The sequence below is a fragment of the Pelmatolapia mariae genome, linkage group LG7, assembly GCF_036321145.2.
Source record: "Pelmatolapia mariae isolate MD_Pm_ZW linkage group LG7, Pm_UMD_F_2, whole genome shotgun sequence".
Taxonomy (NCBI): Eukaryota; Metazoa; Chordata; class Actinopteri; order Cichliformes; family Cichlidae; genus Pelmatolapia; species Pelmatolapia mariae.
This window is the reverse complement of record NC_086233.1, coordinates 5,934,576-5,960,127: the sequence shown is the minus strand read 5'-3', so window position 1 is coordinate 5,960,127 and position 25,552 is coordinate 5,934,576. Positions and strand designations below refer to the sequence as shown.

General features: G+C 40.0%; 1 protein-coding gene across 1 annotated transcript; it reads right to left on the bottom strand.

Annotated features, from left to right (window-relative positions):
• Positions 1-254: 254 nt before the first annotated feature.
• parvaa (parvin, alpha a) lies at positions 255-24,759 on the bottom strand. The gene is made up of 13 exons (XM_063480492.1): positions 24,466-24,759; positions 15,665-15,754; positions 15,394-15,464; positions 15,057-15,159; positions 13,061-13,201; positions 8,904-9,019; positions 7,233-7,291; positions 5,895-5,914; positions 5,741-5,802; positions 4,841-4,909; positions 4,415-4,516; positions 2,467-2,539; positions 255-1,091 (listed from the first exon to the last, which is right to left on the bottom strand). The coding sequence occupies exons 1-13, from the start codon at positions 24,599-24,601 to the stop codon at positions 1,015-1,017; spliced, it is 1,119 nt and encodes a 372-aa protein (XP_063336562.1). The 5' UTR covers positions 24,602-24,759; the 3' UTR covers positions 255-1,014.
• Between the last annotated feature and the right edge of the window lie 793 nt (positions 24,760-25,552).

Sequence of the window (25,552 nt, the reverse complement as noted above, 5' to 3'; positions counted from 1 at the left end):
AAATGAACCTTTTCATCCATTCAGTAACCGTCCTATCTGTTTCAGTCTATGTTGGGGTCCGCCGCAATTCAGAAAGCTTTTACACAGCTTTTCTAACAGTCCATCTCAATTTAGAGGAAAGAAAATTGTTGTGGAGGTTCACTTGTCTTTCTGTGCGGACAAAATTGGAACCAATCTGACCCCAATTTTTGTTTTGTTGGAAAAGCTTTCCTCTTTGCCTCCTTTGAGGGACATAAAAAAAAACCGCCGTCGCATTTAGGGATTGAAGTATTTATTGAAATTAATGCACTAAAAACATAAACAGATGCATTATAGAGAGCGTGTCTGCACAGATGTGACATTGGCTTGAAAGTAGAATACAACATACATTTAATATATTCAGTCAAATTTAACTGGTCTTATAGAAAGATGTGAAAACTTAAAAAATGTGATTAATGCATATGCAATTTATACTAAGATAAATTTAACAATATAAAATACAGTAAAGCGAGCAGCTGCTGAGTAAAACAGAGCTTTGGTCAAAATGTTTTGAAAGGAAATCTGGAGCGTTAAGACCACTGCTTAGCTGGTTAGCACAGTATCAATGTATTAAGAGCTGACAGTGTTCGCATGTTTAAATAAAGGCACTTTCCACATTTCATAAACAGGAATATGAATGAAATAACGAAAGAAAAAACTGGAAAACCAAGTAGTGTATCAAAATGTACAATAAATACAATTAAACATTTTCTTTTCTGAATTAAAAACGTACAAATCCGTCTCATAGGATTACCTCTGTGTCTTAATCAAACACCAACACTGGCTGTTATTGCAATGTTCAATTCATATCGTAGAGTCAGAAATTTCAAAAATAAACAAGACAGACTTGTGTTTGATTTACTATCCAACAAGCAAAATGTGATGCATGCACTGAGTTAAAAATAGTTTTTTTTTTATAGCAATACAAGGAAAAAGGTATTAAGCTTCAGAACGTGGTCCATGTTATATAGTGTTCCCTGCTGATGCACGTCACGCTCAGTCTACGTTTCTGTACCTGGAGAAGAGGTTATAGAGGACGCGCAGTGTTGATTTGAGGTCACAGTTCACAATATCTGAAGGACAAAGGAAGGAGAGTTACACATGGGTACATATATTCAACAAGGGTTCAAAGCTTGACCGTCTCTAGAAGTTGATGGTCTGCATCCAGACGAGGTCAGTAAATACTTTTAAGTTGCATTTTTAGAAATATATTTGGAACCATTTAAAAGCAGTCAGTAGTAGTGTGGCTGGATTTCAGTCAAGGTGTATGACTGCCCCTTTTTCTGCACAGCAGCAGCGTAATTAGAAGAAAAAGCAGCACTACGAATGTTCTGAATGATGGTTTAAGTGAGCGTAAGCCAGTGGCACAGTTGGAGATGATGTGGCACCACAAACATAGAAGTCAGTACTTTGCACATGGGTAGCAACAGATAACTGGATGACATGATGATGATTTTCATCATTCTGGTCTGAAAGTATGGTTCAGTTATTGTGATTCATATGTGATTATAGACGAGGCACATACAATCCTTTATGAGGGATACTGGAACTAACTTGGCTTTGTTTTAGCGACTCACCTGCCAAACAACCACATTTCAAACAAGTATCATACGTGCACGTTGGGTTTAAGCTCAGCGACAAAAAGATCAAGTTAAGGTCGAGACATTTAATCTCAAAAAAGTCTTAACATTATTACCTTATTGCCATCACCATCTTTTTCTGCTTTTATAATTTCTTTTTGGTACTTTAACTTTGTATTTTCATTATGATAAATTCTGTGTTTTTGTTGTACTAAACAAATGATATGAATGACAACTGTTTATACTTTTTTATTCCGTTTAAGTCATAAAAAAAGCATAATAAATGTCAAGTGGAGGGAAAAATATCGATTAGCATGTTTGGAGCTACTTAGAGTGTCCTTAAAGCTGTGAATGACATTTTGAGTCATGGGTTTGTGCAAACGAATGAAAAGTGGCCTACTTGAAAAATAAATTTAAAAATAGCAGTTTAGTAGCTTTAGAAATGATAAAATATTATAAAAAATATTTTAAAAATTAGGCTTAACAGGCAGCAGGTTTAGGATATGATCCACGCTCCACATTTTACACTCGGTGAATGTAAAGAATTATAAAGACATAATAAATAAAATTTAAATAACTAAAATTAAAATAAAACTAACAAAAGCATTGATCATATTTATTTATTTTGGTCAAAGCCAAAGGGAACCCCTGGACATGGCAAAGGTTCGTAACCCCAACTCTAAGCTGGAGGGATCTTTATCTGCTTGTATGTCATTATAAGTAATCTGATCCTTGGCTAATAAAAGATAATTGATTACTGCAGCTAAAAAGTGAACAAAAACTAGTGGACCCTGGTGTGTCACCACATACAGTAGTGTATAAAGAAGCAAAGGTTCAAAAGCACAAATATGTTGAATGGACATCCTACCCTCAGGTCGGGGCTTTGGCCTCTCCAAACCTCCATCCTGCATCAGCTCAAAGGAGAAGGACACATTGTGAACCTGCAGACAGAGTGAGGAGGCTGCTGAAGGAAACACGTCACATACACGCAGAGAGACACAAATCGTACAAACTGCACACAGGTCCTCGTTGATAAGAGAACATCCTCTGTAGGTCGATTCACTGGTGCTGCTGCAGCTTCGTGCGTCGGCAAACACAGCACGGCTCTGTTCTGTAAGATCATGAGCCTTCAGCAGCTGCACAAACAATCTGCTCCCTCATTTATCAGTGGATACATTACACCAGTGTCACTCAAAAAAACCCTCCTAATACTGGGAAAGCGATACAGTCACTGAAAGCCACATTCTTCATGCTATCAAAGGTGAATGAGCAACAAAGTATAACAATATATTTCAAATAGCTGCTTGGATTTTTTTCCTGTTTGTTTACTATGATTTTGTTCTTATTCACTCTTCTAGTTGCCCCAAAGGAAACAAAAGAATCTTTAATGTCGGCTTTAAAGTCCTTCAGCTCATCTTTACGCTGCCTTTGTACATTTACCCAGCAGTGTTTGCTAGTGCAAGGTGGAGACATGGGATTTCTCCAGGAAACTGATAATTATGAAGCCGGGAAGCTGAGCTGATATTAATGTGGGTAGAACCGGACTTGTGTCCAGGTAAACTGTTTAAAGGCGGTTAAGATTTTTCACATATAGTGCATTTAGATGAGCAGAGGTGCTCTCCTGTTGAGGAAAGACTTCTCAGCCAGTCTGACTCAAAAAATGGGAATCCAATCACAGGGAAGAGATGGTTGAAAGATGTTTTCCATTCTCCACACATTGTGTCTGTCGGTGTATGCTCTCCCTGCTGTGAAGTACTAAAAGCTTTGCCCAACAAGGGCTTATTGTGTGAAAAGCGTGACCTTAGCCCATCTAATAGAAAAAAGAAAGGAAGAGCCTGGAGTAGAGATCCACTGAGCAGAAGCAGGAGTGCTTTCTTGATGCCTCGTGCTACTTTTCACAGCCCACCCCTGGTGTATCGCCCACAGGCCTCTGGGGCCTAAAAACACACACACACACACTCACACACCGAGTAAGAGCTGAGCCCCTAAGCCACTCCAGTGTTTCCCTGTGCAATAGGAGATTACAGATGCTGTGGGGCTGGTGCCTGTTCTTCCGGGCCAGGAATGTCTATGTGTGTGTGTGCGAATGAGCAGTTGTGTACATTGAAGCACCCGATGCCCATTTTGCTTCGCAGCTTGGCAAGGGCAGCTGGCCAAAACCCAAACAAAAGGCTACTGTGGTGTCTCCGCAGATTGCCTGCTCAGAATACCGTAGTACTACAGAGGCCAATGGAGAGGAGAGATGGCTCTGCAGTGAATGGGCTCCGGGGAAAACGGATGGCATTTATCAAGCTATTGAGAGGAGAGAGTCTTGGCTCCAAGTATGTGAGGCTCCTCAGAAATGGAGTATCGATTTAGGAGTGTTCCCTAAACTATAGGTCAGGACTAAAGATTGGTGTCGGCCATGTTTCTCACAGATCTCCGAAAGAAAAATATTAGACGGCGGAGCTCACAACAACAAGTTTACTATCCTGCTTCAAAAACAACCTAACAGTGCTGCATTTGTGTATTCTGTGACGTTCGTGCTGTTTTACGGGCGAACGACTCATCAAATGTCACGACAGCCTTTTTATTCAGCAACAAATACAAAATAAGTGTGAACTTTTCTGCATAAATATGAACCAACCCCATACAGATATGCACGCACATCTCTAGACACTGCACTACAGGGGCACCAACCATGCATACCTCTTCTAGTCTGACACTTAAGCCCCATACCTGTCTGCCTTATAGCTACAAAGGTAAAGTCCTTGGAAAATAGTGATCATACTGAAGTACCGTGTTTTTGGTGAGACATTTCTTTAACCACAGTTTACCTTTTGGTCAAAATTCTCTGGTGTGAGAAAGAAGTTGTAGAGTGGCACAAAGTATCCTTCCAGCAGCCCCATCAGCAGCACCAGATAAACACCATCTGCAAACTGAAACAGCAGCACAGTCACACTCGGTGGTGAGCCGTCAGTGCCTGAATAGCGGGGGCGTGTAAGAGAATTGTTCAAACGAGTCGAACTGGTTTATAGACATGTGACATTGAGCACGGTGTTTACAGACTTAACAAAAGACATGTGACATCATCAAATGGCTATTAAAACCTCCAAATATCATTAAACAGTGAGCCTGCGTGTGTCAGCGTGACAGCTTTTAATCATCCAAACGAGGTAACAGTTCTCGCTGAAAATATCATCTGTCAACCTGAAAACCGATCACATCGTTTCTGTGTGTGTGTATTTAGGTCTGTGACGTACCTGCGTGTCCAGTTCAGACACCTCCAGGTTGAGCTTGTTCAGGTGTTTGTTCACAAATGTGATCAGTGTCTGAGAAGAGACAAAGGAAGGTGTCAGACACATAAAAATCTGCAAATGTAAATCAAGACATGCCTTAAGGCTTCAAAGATGAAGAGGAAATAGTCCAAAGAAACAACAAGACCCTAAAGGGTGTTCAGGGAGTAATTCAGGTAATAATAGAGGTCGAACAGTGCACGTTTGCAGTCATCTGTACAACACACTAGAGGTTGTGTCATGGTTTGCAGCTGCATTTCAGCCAGCGGTGTTCACATCTTATCAGATTTGAACACAGAAAAGTACCATCAGATTCTTAACCACCATGCAATACCATCTGGAAAGCATCTGATTGGCAACATCTTCATCGTTCAGCATGACAATGATCACAAACACACTGTCAATGCAGTTAAAAAAAACAAAACTACCTGGATAGAAAAGCACACAATCATGGATTGGCCTGCCCAGAGGCAGTGTGAGATCACCTTAACATAGAATGTAACAAAAGGCAACCGACATCCAAAGAAGAGCTTCAAATGTCCTTGATGAAGCCTGGAGAACTATTTCTGAAGACTACTTCAAGAAATTTCTAGAAAGCTTCCTAAGAGAGTTAAGACTGTGTTGAAGAATAAAGGCACTTTCAAGCTCGTTGTATCTGCCCAGACTCGGTTTTTGCCTCATCTACCGTGTTTCTATCTATGTTTTGCATGTTTAAATAAATGACTGCCCTTTTCACCATTTTGTCAGGAAAATAGAAAAAATAAAGGGGTGGCTCGAGACTTGCACAGTACTGTATTTAGATTTTTTTGTAAAAATTCAGTCTTCCATAGTCCCACATAGTACAATGCTACTGCAGAGCCTCAGTACCTTCTTCACAACACTCAGCTTATCAGGGGCATGGTCAAACAGGGTGTCGAAAGCATCACGTTCTGTGGAGAATAAAAATAGATCACCATAAATAAATAGATAAATCTGGGGGGAAAAAAGTGTTACATAAGTCACTTTTTTCAAGAAAACCTACCATGTCTGCCGGAGAAGGCCCTGAGAAAGAAAAAAGAGAAACAAAATGTGTCAGGTAAACTGATTTTCAACTCATCGACAATTTCGCAATATTTACACCAAACAAGAGGGGAAAAAAACAAAACGAAACACAAACGCTTCCAGTTCAATCGCAGAGGAATGCAGAAGGGCGGAGGGATTATGTCACAGACATAACAACACAATAATGTAGCTGCAGTCTCATAATTTGATTAACAATAGGCACATGTACACTTTGGGTATTCAAATAACCTGGGTATCATCAGTGGCATGGTCACACTGAGCACATACTGCAGCACAATACAATAATCTCAATAGGACAACAATACAGGGAATTAATACAACGAATGAAGATGTGCAGGTTTTCTATGGGAATGGAGGGCCTCTTGTCTGTTATTACAATGTTAGCACTTTGGAGGACGTTGCTGTTGTTGGAAAGGGTCAGGTGGTTTTGGAGGGTAGGGAGCAAGTGCAGCACGAGTGTCCCGGAGGAAGAGATATCGCAGCGGGCAGGCCAGCAAGAAATGGCAGACACACACACACACCCAGAAGCACTCCCACACACGTTTATGGTGTAATCTGTGATGGCAAAGGCAGGCAGGTCTGGGCAATGGTCCTGGTGGTGTGGTAATAACCGTATATCCACTGTGACCATGTGAGTGTGTGTAAGCCTCAGTGCATGTGTGAGTGCGTGTGTTTTATTAGCAGCCTCCATCTACCATGACAAAATGTGTGTGTTGGCCTGCCGTTATCACCCTCGCTGCTGCTGTCAGGCTGCAGGACAGCCTCACAGGGAGACAAACAGTGTGTGTGTGACAGAGTGTATGTGTGCGATTTAAATCGTCTAATTCTTCGGCTAAGGGTGCCATCACATCTCTTGTTCAGATACAATGGTCGCCTGCACACCAGTGCACAATATTTCTTCTAAAAGCCCTCATAAAACACAGGAGGCTACTTAGATTCTGGTTTTTGGGTCTACAGTGCTGTTATCATTGGGACCGGTGTGATATGACAAAGATACACAAATTCATCCATTCGCAGTCTTGTTTACTTCTTTGTAATTATATTCTTACATCCAGTATATCCATGGTTACTAACCTGGCTAGACTATGACAATCGACCAAAAATAGACAAGGGAAAGGATTTCTGTCGAGGTCTTTAGTCGGGCAGTGTGCTCCTTTTTATTAATGTGGATAATGTTTTAATGCAGAGAATCATATCGAGCTGCTTCCTTTTATCACCAGCACTAACATGTGTCAGGCTGAGTGCAGCACATGTGTTGTGAGGTGTAAAAATGAGTCACACAGTGCAGCGTACTTACTCTGTGTTGCCTGTGATTTCCTCTTGAATTTGCCTTGACTGAAGGATGCCCTCTCTTTTCTGGAAAAGATAATGGGAGGATAGTAAGTTCATGTGCAATACATTGTTTAGCTTAATACAAGTAGAACCTACTTTGAGCCGTTCACAAAGTGACACCACAGCAGGTAGCCCTACATGTTTGACTGATATGCGTCTCCTGCTGGGATCGAACCAGGAATCATTCACTTGTCAGTGAATGTAAAAACCACAAGGATTACAATATACATTTTATGATGTACCTTTTTTATTGTTTCTTAATCCAATTAATCTATTTTTATTTTTAATTGTTCTCATATTTCAGTGGATGTACCTCAGGGTTAATTTTATTTTAATTACTTTCCTTTGTTTTGTCTTTTTAATTGATTCGAAATTGGTTATTACAGACTTTTTCTTTTATTACTTTGTGCTCCGTCTTATAATCTGCTTGTCAGTCATCTGTGTACATGAAAGGCGCTATGCAAGCTAGTTTCACTGACTGACTGATTGACAGATATTATACTAACTAATGTTACCTCAATGCTGGGGATAATTTAAACTAAATAATCTATAAAAACCACTGTAGAGTCACGTATGTAAATGTCTCCATCAGCAGGTTTTTAATATACTAGAAAACGCTGACAGCAACTGTTACGAGCGACCTCAGGAAGTCAGTCAATGTTTTGTGGAGTTTTGTCGTCATCCTTATTAAGATGCCATCTCTCCTTCTTTCTAATGATTTATTCCAAGTGTTGATTGGTTGTGGAAAGGATTAGTCCAGGAATATAAACCCAAAGGAGGCGGGGCATGTGATCGGGTCTTCGTCCTTCTCTCCTCCTACCTGATCCCCATAAGTACCAGCTTTATTCATTTATTGCTGCTATAGCTTTGTATATTAAGTACAGGCTGAGTGGGAGTTACTGGCAGTTTTGCTTATTTTTATTTTAGTTTTTCAGGACTAGGTTAGGGGAGAAGCTGGAATGTGACGGCCCATTATGTGGCTGGTTCATGGTCTTGTTCCTCTTTTGTTTGTTCTAGTGCCCATGTTCTTTTGTTTCTGTCTGTCCTTTTGTGAGTAACTATGTTCCTGTTAATAAAAGCTTGATGAATGGCAGCAGCATCTCACATGTTGGGTTCCTTTGAGCCATAGATTTAGGGAGCGTAACATCAACAACCTAATTTCTACATCAATCTATCCTGTCACTGACTCCATCTTTATTGTGGTAAAGCCTTTATTGAAAAATTGTCTTCTACAGACATTTCAATCTTTACTAGATGTCAAATTTTACAGCTAAACTCAGTAAACATTAACAGTGCTGAGACTTTTGCGTGTCCCTGACAATTAATGGTGGAGAAAAAAAAATTGATGTTCAGACCTCGTCCTGTGTGCAGAACAAAGCCCAGAAAACACAATCACGTATTTTAAAGTGCTAACTCGCTTGTAAACATGCAGGAGAGACACAATACGTCGTGTCTTGTTAATGTGCCCGTATGCTACATGCATTCAGACTCATCCAGTGTTTAAAATAATACACAAATACTGCTCAGTTAAACCTGGTGCTCATGCCGAATTAAGGAGAACACATGCCTGATTTTTTTTATAAGCAGCAGATAAAAAAAAAAAAAAAAAAAAAAAAAAAAAAAAACATTCACCAACCTGGACAACGACTACTTGAATCGAGACGTGGTCCGGCAATCTGATCGGTGCTCTGAAGTGTTGTGACAGCGCCACCAGCAGGTGCAAGATGGCAACTATGCTCTTAGCATGAACCGCTAATGTAAGAACACAGAAATAATAATCAGAAACAATAACTAGCAGATCTGTGAGATCAGGATTTTGCTTCACAATTATTATCAAAGGGGTTTCTGATAATAGTGAGGAAAGTCTGTAAGCATAACTGTAGCATAAAATGAGAACAATTAGTGTTTTATTTACATCATTATAGGTACATTATTATTATTTAAATGTTAAATATATCAAAAATCATCCCACAGATCATACTGTGATGGCCCTGGAAGCAAGCACTTGTACTCACGTAAAAAAATGTGAACCAGAATTAGAACCTTTATATTTCTATTACAAACTTTCTCTGTCATATCTTCTATTTTTTGTGCCATTTGATAAAGTTAAGTATTAGTATTTACAGTACAAAAGAGTTTTGTATTTGCGTTGTGCGCTACCGATTTAGTCAACAATTTCAAATGTCACATAATGTTGTCATTCTTCAACTAATGTCACCGACACACAGCTCTTTCTACACCATTTCTTTCCCCAATCTTTAGCCTTTGTATTTTTTAATGTGAATACCTCACCCTAGGCATTGGGATGCCAAATAACAAGGCACATATTTTCAGTGGTTTTTTTTTTAATATCGTTCAAGGAATTTAGAATGAAAAGTTTTACGTGGCAAGGTCGTGTACATACAAACACAAGATGCCAAAAGTTGCCTTGAAGCGATATTATAAAAGCTACAAAATACGAGCTTCAGTGAGGAGGGAGAAAGCACAGAAAAACAGAGTGAAAATGGCTCTTAAAGATCAGCCTGATCAGTCAGAAACACTCAAGAGATGTGCAGTTAGCTATCCAAACAAAGATTTACCTTTGGATACATCAATCAATCAGGATCAATTAATTGTCTAAAGCAAGCCTTTGGTTGTTCCACATGGTATTGGCAAATAAGAGAGGAAGCTAAAAGCATTCATAAAACCTTAGATCCCTGCTGCATGAGGACCTAAATAGGCAGGGTTTTCTACGGCCTCTGAATGTGAGATGAAAGCGGGGACAAACAAAATTGATTAAAAGAAAGCTCCTCAAATAAAAGGACAGCCAAATCAATTACAATTACAATTAACTGTGCTCTTTAGCATATTTGAAGACATCTCGTACTTAATATCTTTTCAAGGACACAGTTTCTACCAGAGGCGCATTTAGGAAAGACGGATTTTTCAGTTTTAAAAGAACATAACAAAATCAGTTGTGTTCATTATCCTAAAGATTTTGTCTGTGTCTGTTATGAAATCTTTTTTTTATCTTTCTTTTGTATTTTATACCACATAACTGCTTTCGGAGGTTTCTGGGTACTTAAGTACTCACTGGGTAACCCAAGAGCCTGAGACATTTTTACTGCTGCAGTCTCATATTTTTCTTTTAGTCTTGTTACAATTTTATTCAGGGTATGCTCATGTTCTAACAACTAGCTGTTAGCCAATGAGCCTGCGGTGTCCTCAGGTTCACAGTCAGACCCACATCTAGTTTCAAAACACCAAGTCTGATCTCAGTACTATGGAGCCTCACTGTGCAAGTTCTCCAGTATGCTTGGGGAAAACACAATCTGCCAAGTACCTCAAAAATCTGTAAGTATTCTCTATTGCACTCGTGTGTGAAGTTAGCTGATGAACAGACTCTGTTGATGGCATTATTTCTGGGCTCATTCACACTTCATTGTCAGCGTCCAACTTGCAGTACTATATGCTACAGCTAATGACGAAAGTAAAAAGGCAGTGTGCAGGGAGCTCAACAGTAATTATTGTTACTCACTCTGTCAGATCAAAGAGTGCCATCAAAGGACAGATGGAGAGCTCTCTTAACATGCGCGGCTACACAGTTACATCTCAGCAGGAAGCATATTAATCCAATGGACAGATGAGTACATTCAGACACAAATCCTTCAAATACCGTTTTCCATACAGGAAGGAAACAATGAGGGTCATGACAAGCGCCAGATTTATACAGTTTTTTCTGTATAAATAAATAATAATTCACAGAATAACAAAACCACCACTCCACCTTGTTAGTGGAGACAATGCGTGGTAGTGGCTGACTGATCTATCGATGGGTCAGTATTAGTTATCTGCTTATCTATCAACCCCAGCATTTATACTTGATGATAAATGAAAATTTAAAAAGTAAAGAAAAGACAGGAGTAACACCTTTTCCGGTTATACGTGCTGATTTGACATAGTTTATCCAACACAGAGGACTCTGCAACTCGTGTTTGGAAAGTCACAAACACGACAACCAGAGGGGTGTACTACAAAGCCAGATTAACGATTTGTGTCGATCTTAAAGCCCAAACTTATCCTCAACACATGACCTGGTTGATAGCCGGTTATGTTACAGTTTCAGTTCAAAGCTAGAAGATGGAAGCAGCTTTTTTTTTTGCTGGTTCTTTTATTTGCAGCTTGTTCTAAACTGCAAATAAAACCCCTGGATCGAGTGCAAACTGTCGATGCACTGTAACTGAAATGTGCATGCATTTGTTTGGTGATGCAGAAAATATATAAATCTCTTTATACTGGATTTTAATCATTTGCCAATTTTCTTTTACACTGTTGGAACTGCTGGTATTTGAATGTAGAACACACACCAGTAACACCTTTTCAATAAATAAAATGAAATAACACAGTATATAGTACATTACAGTGCAGTATAGCATAGTAAAAAAAATGTACTATCTGTGTAAACCAGTGTGGTTGTTCTTTTTTTTTAAAAAATTCTGCGTAATGTTAGACTCTAGTAGAGTAACTCTGTATGTCACAGTTCAATACAAGCCTTATTTATCTGATATTGGGTCGTGTTGCAGCCCTTCAATTTAGCCTCTAATTGAAACAAGCTGCTTTAGCCGACCTCCCTTTAATTCGACTTTCTTCTGAAGAAACACGTCATTTTGGATTTGTTGGCAGTAACACGTCTTTTCCTCTTCTTTTAACAACAGTCTGTAAATGTCTATGAACTGAGGAGGACACAAGTTCTGGGACTTTTGGGAGAGGAATGCTGTCCCGTTGTTGTCTGATATCAAATTCTATCACTCGACAATCCTGGGAATCCTTCGTCATATTTTACGTTTCAAATGTTTTCAGTTGGTGAAAGTCACCCAGACTGCAGCCAGACTCTTCTACTGCAAACTCATGCTACTGGAATAGACGCAGTATGCCGTTTATCATTGTCTGCTGAAACTTGCAACACTTTTCCTGAAAAAGACAGCCTCGGGGCACTGATGCGGAACGAAATTAGCGCTGTTACCAAGCACGGCAGTCGATTTCCTGTTTAGTCTGTTTAGTTTAGTTGTTTTTTTAAGACATGTTGATCAAAAACAAAAAAGTACTGGCAGCGACCAGTGCTACCCCTCAGCCTCCTAGCAATTGCAGCTATGCTATCAATTTAAAACTCTTGAGTCGTCTCTTTCTCAAGTTATCACATTCACAAACTCCGGTGTCCACATCACCTCAATCAAACTTTGTTTGATATGAGCATTCACTATTATAATCGTATATACAAGACAGAAGATAAGAAAAAGCAGAAAAGAGCCACAATCTATTTTTGTTAGGGTTAGGTCACTAGATGGTGAATATGAGTGAGGGATTTCTACTATGCTGTATCTGCTGTGTGTGAAAAATATTTCGTTTTTTAAATTTTATTTCTTTTTTGCTATCTATCCTTTGACTGTTTTCCTCTTGTAGATGCAGACATCCATTTTCCCCACAGGGATTCATTAGGTCCTGTCATATCATTACAAGTGTTACATAACAGCATATTGTGTTTCACAACAGTCGTTCAAGTGACTGGAGGACAGATGGCTCACCATCTTAAAAGAAATTTAAATTTCATCAAATTAAACTAATAGATGGAGATAGCGGTGCAAGGACTTCACATAGCACAAATACAAAATGCAGCGTATCTCACTGTAGTGTTTGCACTGTATTCTCAAGGCTAAATAACTGAAAGTGCACGACAACAAGACCAAAACCAAAAGCTGCCTTTGGTGAGACGACATTACTGCAGGAATTAATGAAGAAATAATGAAACTTTCTTACAGTCAACATTCCAGCGGATGTTTCTGGTGGAGAGTTTGAGAGACTCGTTGATCCGCTCTAAAACGGTCTGCAGCTTCTGTTTCTGGGCGATCTCTGATTGGGTCACCTCTGCCACGTTCAGTTTCTCGCCTTCAAGCTTTTCTAAAAGAAGAAGAATTTACAGTAAATTTTAAACTCAGAATTTCAGCTATCAACTACTAATCTACTACTTATCAGATCGACCATCTGCCACCATCTTACTCTATCCCTAGCATGTTATCTTCATTATATCCAAGAATCTTTTCTTTTCCTCCTGACCAGCAGCATCATCTTCAACATCCTTTGTCCAGTATATCCCTTCCCCTCCTCTGCGCATGTCACCCTTGACTGCTGTCTTCAAACTGCTCAACCTGAGTTGCCCCTCTGGTGTACTAATCTTGTCCATTCTGGTCATTCCCAATGAAAATCTAAGGATCTTCATCTCTGCCACCTCCAGTTTGGCCTCCGGTCCTTTTCTTAGTGGCACCATCTCCAAACCACACATCACAGGAGGAGTCACAACTAGGGCCGGGCCATATCATACCGTTCACGGTAATACCGGTATAATGTTAGGCAATGATAAGAAAATGAAATATTGCGATAGAATACGGGTAAAACGTGCATGCGCAGTGCCTTTGTTTTCATACGCACATGGCTGAAAAAGCATGGCGGCGACGGAGAATGAGAAGGGCGAAAGCGGATCGTTGAATGAAACGGATGAACCAGGATTGGTTTGTAAAAATGCTGCAACTTCAGTGATGTGGAACTGGTTTAGCTTTTCATCCATCAGATACACACGCAAAATACGGCACACTTAAAATCAATCCTTTGATTTTCTGAAAAATCAACAGTGCCCCTCATAATCCCGTGGGCCTTATGCATGAATTCTGGTTGTGTTTACTGACCTCGAACTGATTTTATGTGGTACACGGCGCTCGAAAATCTGTCACATGTTTTAGTACGACTTTGGTAAGCTACGAAGCCGCACCGCTTGATGGATTGTCGGCGCATTACGGCTACTGTAGTCAGGAGCCTCACGGAGTGATACGTGCTGTGCTTCAACATAATATTACCGTATTGTGTGTGTATATAACCTCTTTTTAAGTTTTGTGGATATTATACATGGTTATGCTGAGGATATGTCAGCCAGTTTCCACTGGAAATGCCTTTTGGTTAAACTGTCAGCAAGGAATTTGCATTTGAACTGTTAAATTTTTATATAACTTTAATGCACATAAAAAAAAAAACAGCTGCTTGTTTAACCTTCTAAGACCCGAACTCTTTCATGGCATGCATTTTAAATTTTTCTTTGCTATTTGGGCTGATTGGGACCTGATGAATGTAAAAACAAAGAATTACCAGATTTTTTTTTACCTAATTTTTGTTTTTGAGAAAAATGAGATCCACATATGAGGACATTTGTTTCAAATTTTGATAGAACAGTGGCAGTATAATGTCCTCGTAAGTGGATATCTTGGTGGAGGTTTTTTGCAATAATAAAGTTGTGGAGTTGTAACGTATTTTGTCTCGTGTCAATTATATCGTCAGTTATATCGTTATCGCAAATGTTCAAATGTATATCGTGATAAATATTTTTGACCATATTGCCCTGCCCTAGTCACAACCATCATGTAAACCTTCCCCTTCAATCTCGTCGCCATCCTTCTGTCACAAATCTCCAACAACTCCACCCTCCCTGCACTCTCTTCTTCACCTCTCTTGAGCACTGTCCACTGTTTTGAATGGTTGAGCGACCTACACTACCTTTACTCCCTGCATGTTCACCTTTCATCTGTCTCCCTGTTATTCACACACATGTATTCTTTCTTGTTTCTAATGACTTTCATTCTTCAGCTCTCTAGTTCATACCTCCACCTCTCAAGGTTCTTTTCCCACCTGCTTCCTGCTCTCACTACAAATCCCAGTGTCATCTGCAAACTCTTTGTGAAACCACAACAATGTGCGAAGGTTAAGTTACCAAACAGCTTCTGCAGAACTTGACCATCATACAGATCCTCAGCCAGATCTTTAACAATGATCCTCTCGCCCACCAGAACGTCATTTATCCAGTCGATCAACACCTACGCAGGCAGAAGGAGAAACAGATGCTTCATTGGGGGCTTACAATGTTTTATTTTTTATGATACAGCTCAGCTACCTTTAAATATACCTCAATATATCCTTTAAAGAAACACAAAAAACAAACAAAACGTAGAAATTATTAGCTTTTCAAAGCTTTACTTGAGCCCTTAATATAAGTTGTTAGGAGATGTAGCAATATAGAAATTCTTAAATGGTAGGTCAAAAAGAAAAACCTTCATAAGCTCCTGCAGTTTGCGGTCATTCTTGGAGTTTGGGTCTACCATGGTGCGCACCTCGTTCTCCTCTGTTGGATGAGAAAAAGTTGGCAAAATAAACCACACAACAGTACAAAGCAATGGAGCATTAAAGTATCTCAAACTGTTGGAAAAATCTCTTTTCCAGGAGGCCTGACCGAGAGGGCAGCGGAAATTACAACAAATATAACATGATTAAAGAAACAAATTCAAGTGACATTCAGCACACTGAGTGAGTTAAGCTGTTTACCGAGCATGGTGTCCTCAGGGTCCAGCTCATAGTGTGAAGGGCTGAGAGGAAGGTTGATGGCATTTATCCCCTCCTCCTGAAGCTCAGACACTAGGAGAAATAAGTTACAATCATACCATCAGACTAAAACAATCACATAAACAATCAAGATATAAGACATGCTGAATTTTTGTTAGCCTGTTCTTTAAAACACATGTATTTACATCTCATGTGTCAATAAACATCTAAATTATGAGAAGAGTGAAATTCTGCAGGGTTTTTAAATGTCAGCCAATTGCAGAAGAATAACCAATAATTCAGAAGTGCTTCAGACTTTCACAAGCAGCTGAGCACTCTCATTTTTAACAAATAATTATTTAGTAATAGAAAAATAATTTCCATTAACCATTTCTGCATTGAACAGACATACACGGACACAGATAGGCAGACACATACACAAACACACCCACTGGTCTACAAAAAAAAAAGTTTTTGTTTCTAATCACTGACATTTTGACACTTTTGAATATCAATATATCAACAAAATGTCTGGAATTTCAACTCTTGCCCACCAAAATTGTTTTAATGTCATTATTCTAAAAACAGGCCAGAACGCAATATCAGAGACATGCAAAAGATGTGTAGCTCTGCCAATTTAGCTCAAAATAAAGCAAGCTCAGCATGCTCAAAAATCTTTGAGGCACTTGATTTTGTGCTTGTTCTGAACCAACAACATTTACTCATCATGCTCAGATTCAATTTTCTCTGATATCAGTTTTTCACTTTTATACCTTGATGAAATCTTGCCCTATGCTCATCGCTGTCATCCTGATTTAGTGGGAATACAATACATGAGGATACAAAAACTGCATCTTCAGTAACACTCTGATACACTCTCAAAAAGTTATCCACAGCCTCAGCATAATTCTCTGCTCCAGGACTGCCCCCCCCCCCCCCAAAAAAAACAAAACTGTTGACAACCTGCAAGAATGCTGCTGATGTAGTTGGCTTCAGTTTTCCTTTGAACCCATCATCAAGCATCAACGCCTTCCTTAATTTTAGCTCCACTTTTTTAAAAAAATGCTGAAACGTGCCATCTTTTCTGTCCAGTCACACTAGCTGTCCAATACTTGGAACACCATAACTAAAAAAACCAGGACGTGCTAGATGAAAATAGTCACCAAGTGAAATTTATTAGAGGTGAAAGAATCCCAGCAGCACTGGCTTGTTGGCCAGTGTTATCAAAAGCACCAGGAGAAGAAATGAAACCAGCTTTACTTCAAAAAATAAACAGTAAAAAGCTGTGTGACATATCTTTGAAATGCCAATCAATCTGATAACTGCTACATAAGACAAAGACCAGAATTATAATCATTTGAGGTGTTCAGCAGTAGTTCGGACGTCCCCCCGATTCCATGTATAAGTGTTGGGAGCCACTTGACGTCAGCCAAACACAGAGCAGTGCTGCTTCCTGCTTCTCAGTGGGCTTTAAAGCAGCCCAGCATGCCCTTCTTCACAGCATGTCAGATACCTGAGGAGGTTTGATAGCTGCTGATCTGTGTGTGTGTGTGAGCACGCAGTGGAGTGAACATCCCGTGCATTACTCTGCCTTCACTGGAAAAACATCCTCTTAATCAACACCATCCACAAGTGCCTGGATGTACACTGTGTCTCCATGAGCAGACATCACATCACACAGAGGTGTATGAGAATATTCCTACAGAGCAACACACACCTCACCCTTTTCAATCTGTAAATTACCACCCACTTACCCACTTTTGTTTCCCCTGGGACAACGTGTGAGTGTTGTGGAAAAACGTCAAGCTTCAATGAGAAGGTACAGTCAGTGATACAAGTGATAATACCCTCCACCTCAAGACAGTATTAAAGATTGACAAGTCGTTTGCCAGTGAGCATATCTTGAATCTTATAATGACCAGCAGTCAAAATGACCCCAATTTTCTTTTCAGTATGACCCCAAACAAACAACTGATCCCATAAACACATCAATGTTACCCACAGACATACATATAACTCTTTTTGCAACCTTTGCAACTGTATTTTGCAGATAAAAGTGGTTGGAAATCAGGTGACAACGAGCTAGTCACCAAGGCTGGTGAACTTTTTTCCAGTCCTAGAGACTCGGGATGGGATAACCTATAAGTAAGCTTGAAGTTACTTAATTTGAATGCAGTCCAGTTAATATCTACTGCTTGATTTACAAGGTAACACAAAAGAAAATACCCCCAAACTGAAAATTTTTCTCAGTTTGCCCATCTACAATGATTTAACATGAAGTTTTAGCAGGCATACACCGACCTGTTTTAATAGATAACAAATAGCTGCATTGCTGAGGGGGGCATGCTGTTGCATGTATACACAAGATCTATCAGACAACCCCGTATGTATGGAGTGGTAAGACTATGAGAGAGGCTTTTTAGCCCTTTATCTCAGCCAGAATCATTTTAAATCATTTAAACCTTTGTAACCTGAAGTACACAGCAAGAGTACACTCACAAGGTATGCGTGCTTTCTTGTATTTTTCTGCCCACTGCAGATCTGCTGACAAAGATGCAGAAAGTGGAATGGTCATCAGGCCAATTAGGTCTGATTGTAATCTGGAAAACCCATCAGCTACTCTGCTCACTAAGTCTCTGTGGACAGAGGCCAATATTTCCGGGCTCTTGGTATAACCGGCGGATATCCGGGCAAGTACTTCCTGTACCATCTCCTAATCATTGTTTACAAATATGGCCTTAATTTAAAAAAAGCTAACAAAGAGGAACATCATTCACAAATGTAAAGCTACACCAGGGAACAGCTAAAGCACCCACCCATTATTGAGTAAGTTGATTATTTAGTGTTTTGTTTGTGTGATTTTTATTTCTTTTTTATGATGGCATTTATTCTTATTTATATTTTCAATCCTCCAGAAAGAACAATGTATCACTGTAAACCTATACAAAGAGACACTCATTAAAATGTATTTTAAGTTATCATAAAAGTGTGATATTACAATTTTTGGTCATACTGCCCAGTCCTACGACAAGCAATGCCTTTGGGACTCACAAATGCAAGATCTCTTTTGCTCTTTACATGGGCTCCTTACCTTTATACATCGAAAGCCTGCTCAAACGCTGTTGGTCAGTATTGCTAAGAATACCAACAGATACCAGTACCAAAAAACTTGTCTCATGCCTTTGGGTTCTACATATTTATTCACAGTTGTTTTTCAGAGATCAGTTAGAACTAAATTTGAGGCTGTTTGTTGAATTATTATTATCTAAGCAACATTGTTGCCACCTCTTGCTCTATGGTAAGCTCTGGCCACCCTGAAACAGTGATAAGGATAATTAGAAGAGATGACCACGTTTTGAATCAGGTTATCAAACCCACCTTCAAACCAGGTTTCTCTCACATTATTATTATCATTATTTTTTTTTTTTTTTGCAAAACAAAAGTGTATACTGGGTTAGTAACATGCGCCACTAGGCGACTAATCATCGCTGTCGTCACTGGTTGGTACCAAATTTACTAGTCGTTTAATCTAATCATTTAACATTTTAACCAACGCTCAATGCCAGTAAATGATTGTGTCCTAAACATTACGCAGCCTTCTGCCACCAGGTGGCGCATCGTTGTTGAGAAACATTAAAAATCTGTTAATCTAGGCCTCGTCTTTTTGCTAACACTATTAGAATGAGATCGCGGATACAAGCAACGGAAATTAGCTTTCTCCAAAAGGCAGATGGTCTCTCTCTTAGCAACAGTGTGAGGAGTTCGGTTTGCCTTCTGAATAAGGCGTTCCAGCTACCTCCTACCAGGAGTAGGCCCAGTTTATTAGTTTTTCAGATGTTATTTTTTTTGTCATATTTTAGTAATACGTGAACATCTTTTGTAGTAACATGTCTTCATATAATATTTAACATCAGGTTGTTTTAAGTGTTTTTCTTCTTTGTTGCCTGTTTGGCGTATAACGTGTAACTTGGATAACGCAGGATACGAGGTGCTGCACACTAAACGGCATGATTCATTATTGAAGATTAATTAACGGTTTCAATTACCTTTATTACTTGTTTTTGACATTTCCCATTAAACAGTTCTTAAATTTAACTTAACACCTGAGTAATTCTTAGTTTTAGATTAGTCGGTTAGTCTAGTTTTATTTTCCTCATTTAGTCGACTAAGAAAATAGTCGCCAGGAACATCCCTAATGGGGCTAGTTCCTCTATTCTTCTATTTCAATCACAGTTCAACAAAGACACATATGGAAAAAGGGAATTTAATAATAGATAGAACAATTACAGCAAGCAAAAAACATTTAACAAAGAGCTATAACTTGATTTTTAATAATACAGGGATTATTAAATGGCAAAAAAAATAATTTTTGCTTTCTGTGGTCTACTCTACATTTTGTAACTTACAAATAACCTGAAGACCTGTGAAAGCCACCCTCAGCGGCTGAAACTTCACAGTCTCATGTGGGGGTACAGCTGCGGTACAATAACGCCATACTAATTAGCACAATGTGATATTACTGTTAACCACCACTTGTGCTATTTAAGGTAGAGCGACTTTGTTTAACCCTGGCTAGGTGCTGAGGAAGTATGGTGGGTAGATTCATCTGAATATGGCATTAATTCACTCCCCTGCTGGGATTCTGCATCGAGCAAGATTTTGCTCACCCCTTTTTGCACAACAGATTTCATTTAGTGACATTACGAGCGCACTGAAAGGGATTAAAAGGCATCCCGAGTCTTCTCACCACACTCCACTCCACTCCACCCCCTCCTCAGTCCACTGTCATAAAATGAGGATACGTATCCATCCGCTTGGTTAAATAAGGGTAACACAATAAATAGCTGCATGCCTCCTGTCCAGTGCTACATATGGGGGAAAGATTGCATGCTGATGTCCTACCTGGAGGGCATAACGCTCCACAGCCCATGTCTGTCTGTCTCCGTCTCCCAGTCACAAGCATCCTCTCCTGGCTAGCAGGACCAGCTCTGTCCCCTGCGACTCATTCTCCACAGGCTGAGCTCTCTAATAGCTTTAATACACCGACTGACCCCAAGATAAATATTAAAATTGTTTGATTTTTCACAGAGGATATAAAATTACCTCCCCTGATTCATGTATTGTATTTGCTCCATACTCAGTGTACACAGTTCTGCAGAGCCCTCGCTAATGCTCTGAAACCTCCTGACCTTCTCCTCTCTTTTCATACCACCTCGTCCACATCACATAGCTCTCCTTCCCTTCCTTCACATCCCCTCCAACCTGTTCCCTTTCTTCCTCTCATCCAGTCATTACTCCCGTTCCAGTCGGCGGCCCCTCTCTCTCCCCGGCACATGCAGTGACAGCCATAAATGTCACATGGACCTAAATTTATTCACTGATCAGTACGAGAGCGACCAGCCCACGTTTTCCATCAAATCATAGAACACACTGCAGACGTCCTACACACTGCTCTGTGCATATATACTCTGTGTGTGTGTGTGTGTGTGTAGGGGACATGAGCCCGTATTGATATAATGAGATTGCATGCATGTCCTATGGGCAAAGCAAACATAAAATGGGGCTCAGCTGTGCAACAGTATCCTGACTGACAGAAAGTAATCATCCGACTGAAGGGGACCTTTCTCATTCCATGATAAAACCTGGCCTTCAACAATGAATGTCATCTGTGGAGCCTGTTGTATTTCCAGTGCAAGCCAGCATGGTAATAAACTGAATTGAGCATTTAAAAGAAGCCTTTTGGAAGACATTTATTTAAAGCACGTTCCTGGTAGTTAAAATAGAGCGGGGTTAAAGAACTATTACAGAGGAAGATGAAGCAGGCAGAGGTGTCCATGACAAGTCGAGTGAATCGCTATGAGCTCCACAGCTGCTATTCTGTACCTGATCCTGACCTCTGACCATGTGGAGTAGCGAGTAAGACCGAGTGCATTACAGATAACTGCTGGTCAACCAAATGATCAGTGTCTTCACCAGCTTTTATGACAAATGTTTCCAGAGATATGCTGATGGTACCGGGACGTCATTCATCACTCACAAGCTGACTGATCTTAGTGTTTTGAAACCAGACGTGCTCTGCTATCTATTAAACCACTGTAGGATTCTACTAGAGCATCTTTAAAGGATTCGCAGTTCAAAATAATGGTAAAACAAGCTGTTTTACCTCTCCTTCCTTCAAGCCAACTTTCATCTGTAGCCCCTCACAAACAAAACTTTGGCCAGCAGGAGGGTGGTGCTTCTGTGTAATAACAAGAGCTGAGTTCCTGGACCTTACCATATCAATAAGCTTGAATTCCTTGTACATAATCAATATTTGAAACTTTGCCCATGTTTAATATGATCATCCACAGCTGAAATAGTGCATATATGACAGAAAGGTTCACTTTAAATAGATACAGACTGAGGCAAATTAAAACAAGCGAATGACGCACACTCTGTTAGACTTTTGCTAAGTGTCCTGACATCATAAAGGCTTGCATGGCTCTCCAGTTTTTTCAGTTTCAACAACAGATAGAAGAAGCGGTTTTTGGCAGCACCACTCGCACCACCCCTATAGATCTGGATTCCTTGGCCCAGTATATCAAGCCAACTATCACAAAGCTAGGGGTCAAAGTGGACGCTGATCTCTAGCTTGACGTCAGGGCAGTGCATAATTTGAGCTTTTTCTAACTAAGGCAGCTGGCTAAAATAAAAGCCAATTCTTTCTAGGCAACACTTTGACACAGTAATCCACGCCGTTGTCACCACTCGGCTGGATTAATGTAATGCACTTTATACGGGCGTTAGTGGTTCCTCCATCGCTCGTCTCCAGATGGTACAAAATGCTACTGCCGGTCTTTTAATTGGCACATGTGAATATGAGCACATCTCCCTCCATTGGCTGCCCATTCATTTTAGAATGAATGTATTTGCTTATAAAGCCCTCAGTGGTCTTGCCTCACCCTACTTCTCTGAGCTACTATGTCCCTATGTCTCTTATCTAGTCTTCTGTACAGCACTTTGGTTCCTTGTGGGTCGTTTTTAAAGTGGTTTACAAATAAAGCTAATATTGTATGGTAGTAAGGCATTACTCAGTCCTCCCTGGAAATAATTCTCCGTTTTTGGAAATATACTGAAAGGAGAGTGGAGAGCTTGGTCTAACATATCAGACCAGAATGAATGAATGAATGAACTAGGTTGCCAAAGGACCCACTGGACATGCAGAATATCATTTTTAAAATGGAGGACAAAACTGACATTTTTGGACTTTCAGCACCAGGAAGCTTTAAGCTGCAAGTCATTAATAATGAGCCCATGAGAGTGGTAACACAACAGTTAATTTCATCCAAGCCAGAAGTCTGAACTACAGATGTTTCCAAAGTAAGCTGGTTATGCCAAGCAGCTCTGCTGGTCTGTTTCTTTGTAATGACAGTCGACTAACTGAATGTGGAAAAACTGAGATGAAGTGTTGAAACTGACCGTATTTTATATTAACACATCTCAGCCTGTTTATCGTCTATTTAGTAAACAAATGATTCATCAAATGTGAACATTTGTGGGACATATTAATATTTCCCTTCAGTAAAAGAAAGGGATATATTATTTTTTAAATTGTTTTCAGGATTCTACCTCTTTGTGATGAACTCAGCTGCCGCGTCCTTTCCACAGGCTATGTGTCTGTTTTCTTTATGAGTAATGCATGCCAACACATCTGTGTTGGTTACATAACAATCATCCTTTCCTCTGCATACCCAAAGACCAGGCGGACATAGACGTGAGACTATAAATTCCAATTTACACCAGACAGGTGGCCAATGACCTGCTGGATGTTAAGAGGTTAACACATCTCAATAGTTCAAATCAAAAGTTTTGTAAGTGGATGTTTGATTACATATAACAATAATCCAATAGTTTGAAAAAAAAAAAAGTCACTATTTAACTGTTTTTACTGTTCTTGCCCACCTGGAATCAAATTTAGTGTATGTCACCCACAAACTACAATGAGGTTGAACAAGTGGACCCAAACCTTTAAAATGACCCACCATAGTATTGGCTCTGAAAGGTTTGGGTTATTTTGTTACCCATCTGCATCTGTATGTAGCTTGTAATTATGCTGAAATAACTGCAGCCTGTATGTCTGATCCAAAGTAAATTTCTCTGTTGTTAAAGTGAAATGTTTCTTAACCGCACCAGAAAATGTTAAGGTGCTAAAACCATGATCCATAAAACCAACCTCACATGAACTCTTTATCACCTAAGTTAAATTAGTTGACCCGCAGGGAGCACTCTGAAAGGAGAAAAAAAGACTAATCCATATACAAATTGTCTCTGTATATGTATACCTCCTTTAACAACTATTTTAACGCCCAATGTGTCTCCTTATTGCCTTCCAAATAAGTCAAACGAAAAAATAAAAGCTGTTGTGAAAGTAGGATGGGTGCTGCCTCTACAGTGGCTAGCGGGCCTGTGTTCCCTCTTGCCTCATTCCTCACTTATTACAGTAGTAGCGGATTCAATACCTTACATGGGTACAGACCACACAGTCTGCGGCCATGAAAGCACACACCGGACACCACACGTTGTAGTTAAAGTACTTCTTCTAAGCTGAAACATACGGAAAACAAGTGCTAAAGTGCTAAATATGTCGGCTCTCTGAAACTTCAGTGCGTAGTAGTGGTGACTTTTATTTTTTTGGAGGCTGTTCATAGAGTACAACGCTGTGTGGACATACTATAAAATGTGTCTGTAAGTGGGTTTAGTTCAGAAAACAGTGCATTCAGAGAAGCAGAAGAGTTGCTAGACTGTTAACTTTGTTAGCTGTTTACCTTCTTTGGCTTTTTTCCTTCTTACCAAAGTTCCACCAAGTTTCCCAAGGAAAGAGTCATCTTTCTTTCTGGAAGACGGAGATTTGGGCGTCGGAGACTTGGGAGACGAAGGGGACTTCTGAGGCGAAGAAGCCATGGCCGAAACGACAACTAAATCCGGGACAGTTAACTCAAAAACTGTCCGAAAGTTTGTTAGAAAGTCAAAGTTAAAAAAAACACTAAGGGAAAATCGCTGTCCACTCCCTAAAGCGGAAACGGAATTCCAGACATTTTCTCCCGAGGTTGGCTGGAGTGCGTGGCCCCTCCTCTGCGGAGGAGGGCTGGGAGCAGGCGGGAGGCTCCTGACCGCGGGAACAGGGTCCAACTCGGTCTAGAGCTGTCCTGGGAGCAGCAGGAGGTGAAAACAGGAGGCCAAGAACAGAAATAGATGCAAAGGACCCTAAAAGTGACCTCGTTATAATTAAAGCACTTTAATTTTTACTTGGGGTTTTCTAGCTTCTCAAAGTTACCCAATAATAAACAAACAGGGCCATACGTAGAGGGGTGGACATGAGGTGTTACCAGCCCCTCCTGAAATATGACCCCCTCCTCCCCATAAGGACCTTTTTCTAAACTCTTTTTGTCTGATTAATTATTTTTTTAAAAATCTTTTTATTCCACTCACTTTATTCTTTTGTTCAAGCCTCCAATTAAAGTTTCTTAGCGATGTCAAGTCCACTTTGTTTAACAGTTGTCCACTATACTGGATGGGGTACAACCACTGGTTCCTGTGTAGTCTCTTACTGGCTGACAGTGGTTCCTGGAGGTTGCTGCACCAAAAACCACCGTTGCCCATAGTTTTTACTAAACGCTAACAAGAAAACTTAAATTGAGGCGATGTGGTTGACCTTGAAGATAAAAGTTGGGTCTCAGCGGTGCAACCAGTGTGTTTCAAGACTGTTTGTGTTGCACTTTTTTATAGTTTCACTACAGCTTGGAGAGTAGCTGGCCAGTGTTTGTAGAACAGTTCCATTCAAAGCACAACCACAGCAATATGCTAGCACCCACACCAATCACGAGTATGTTTTTCAATAATAACAAGTGGCTG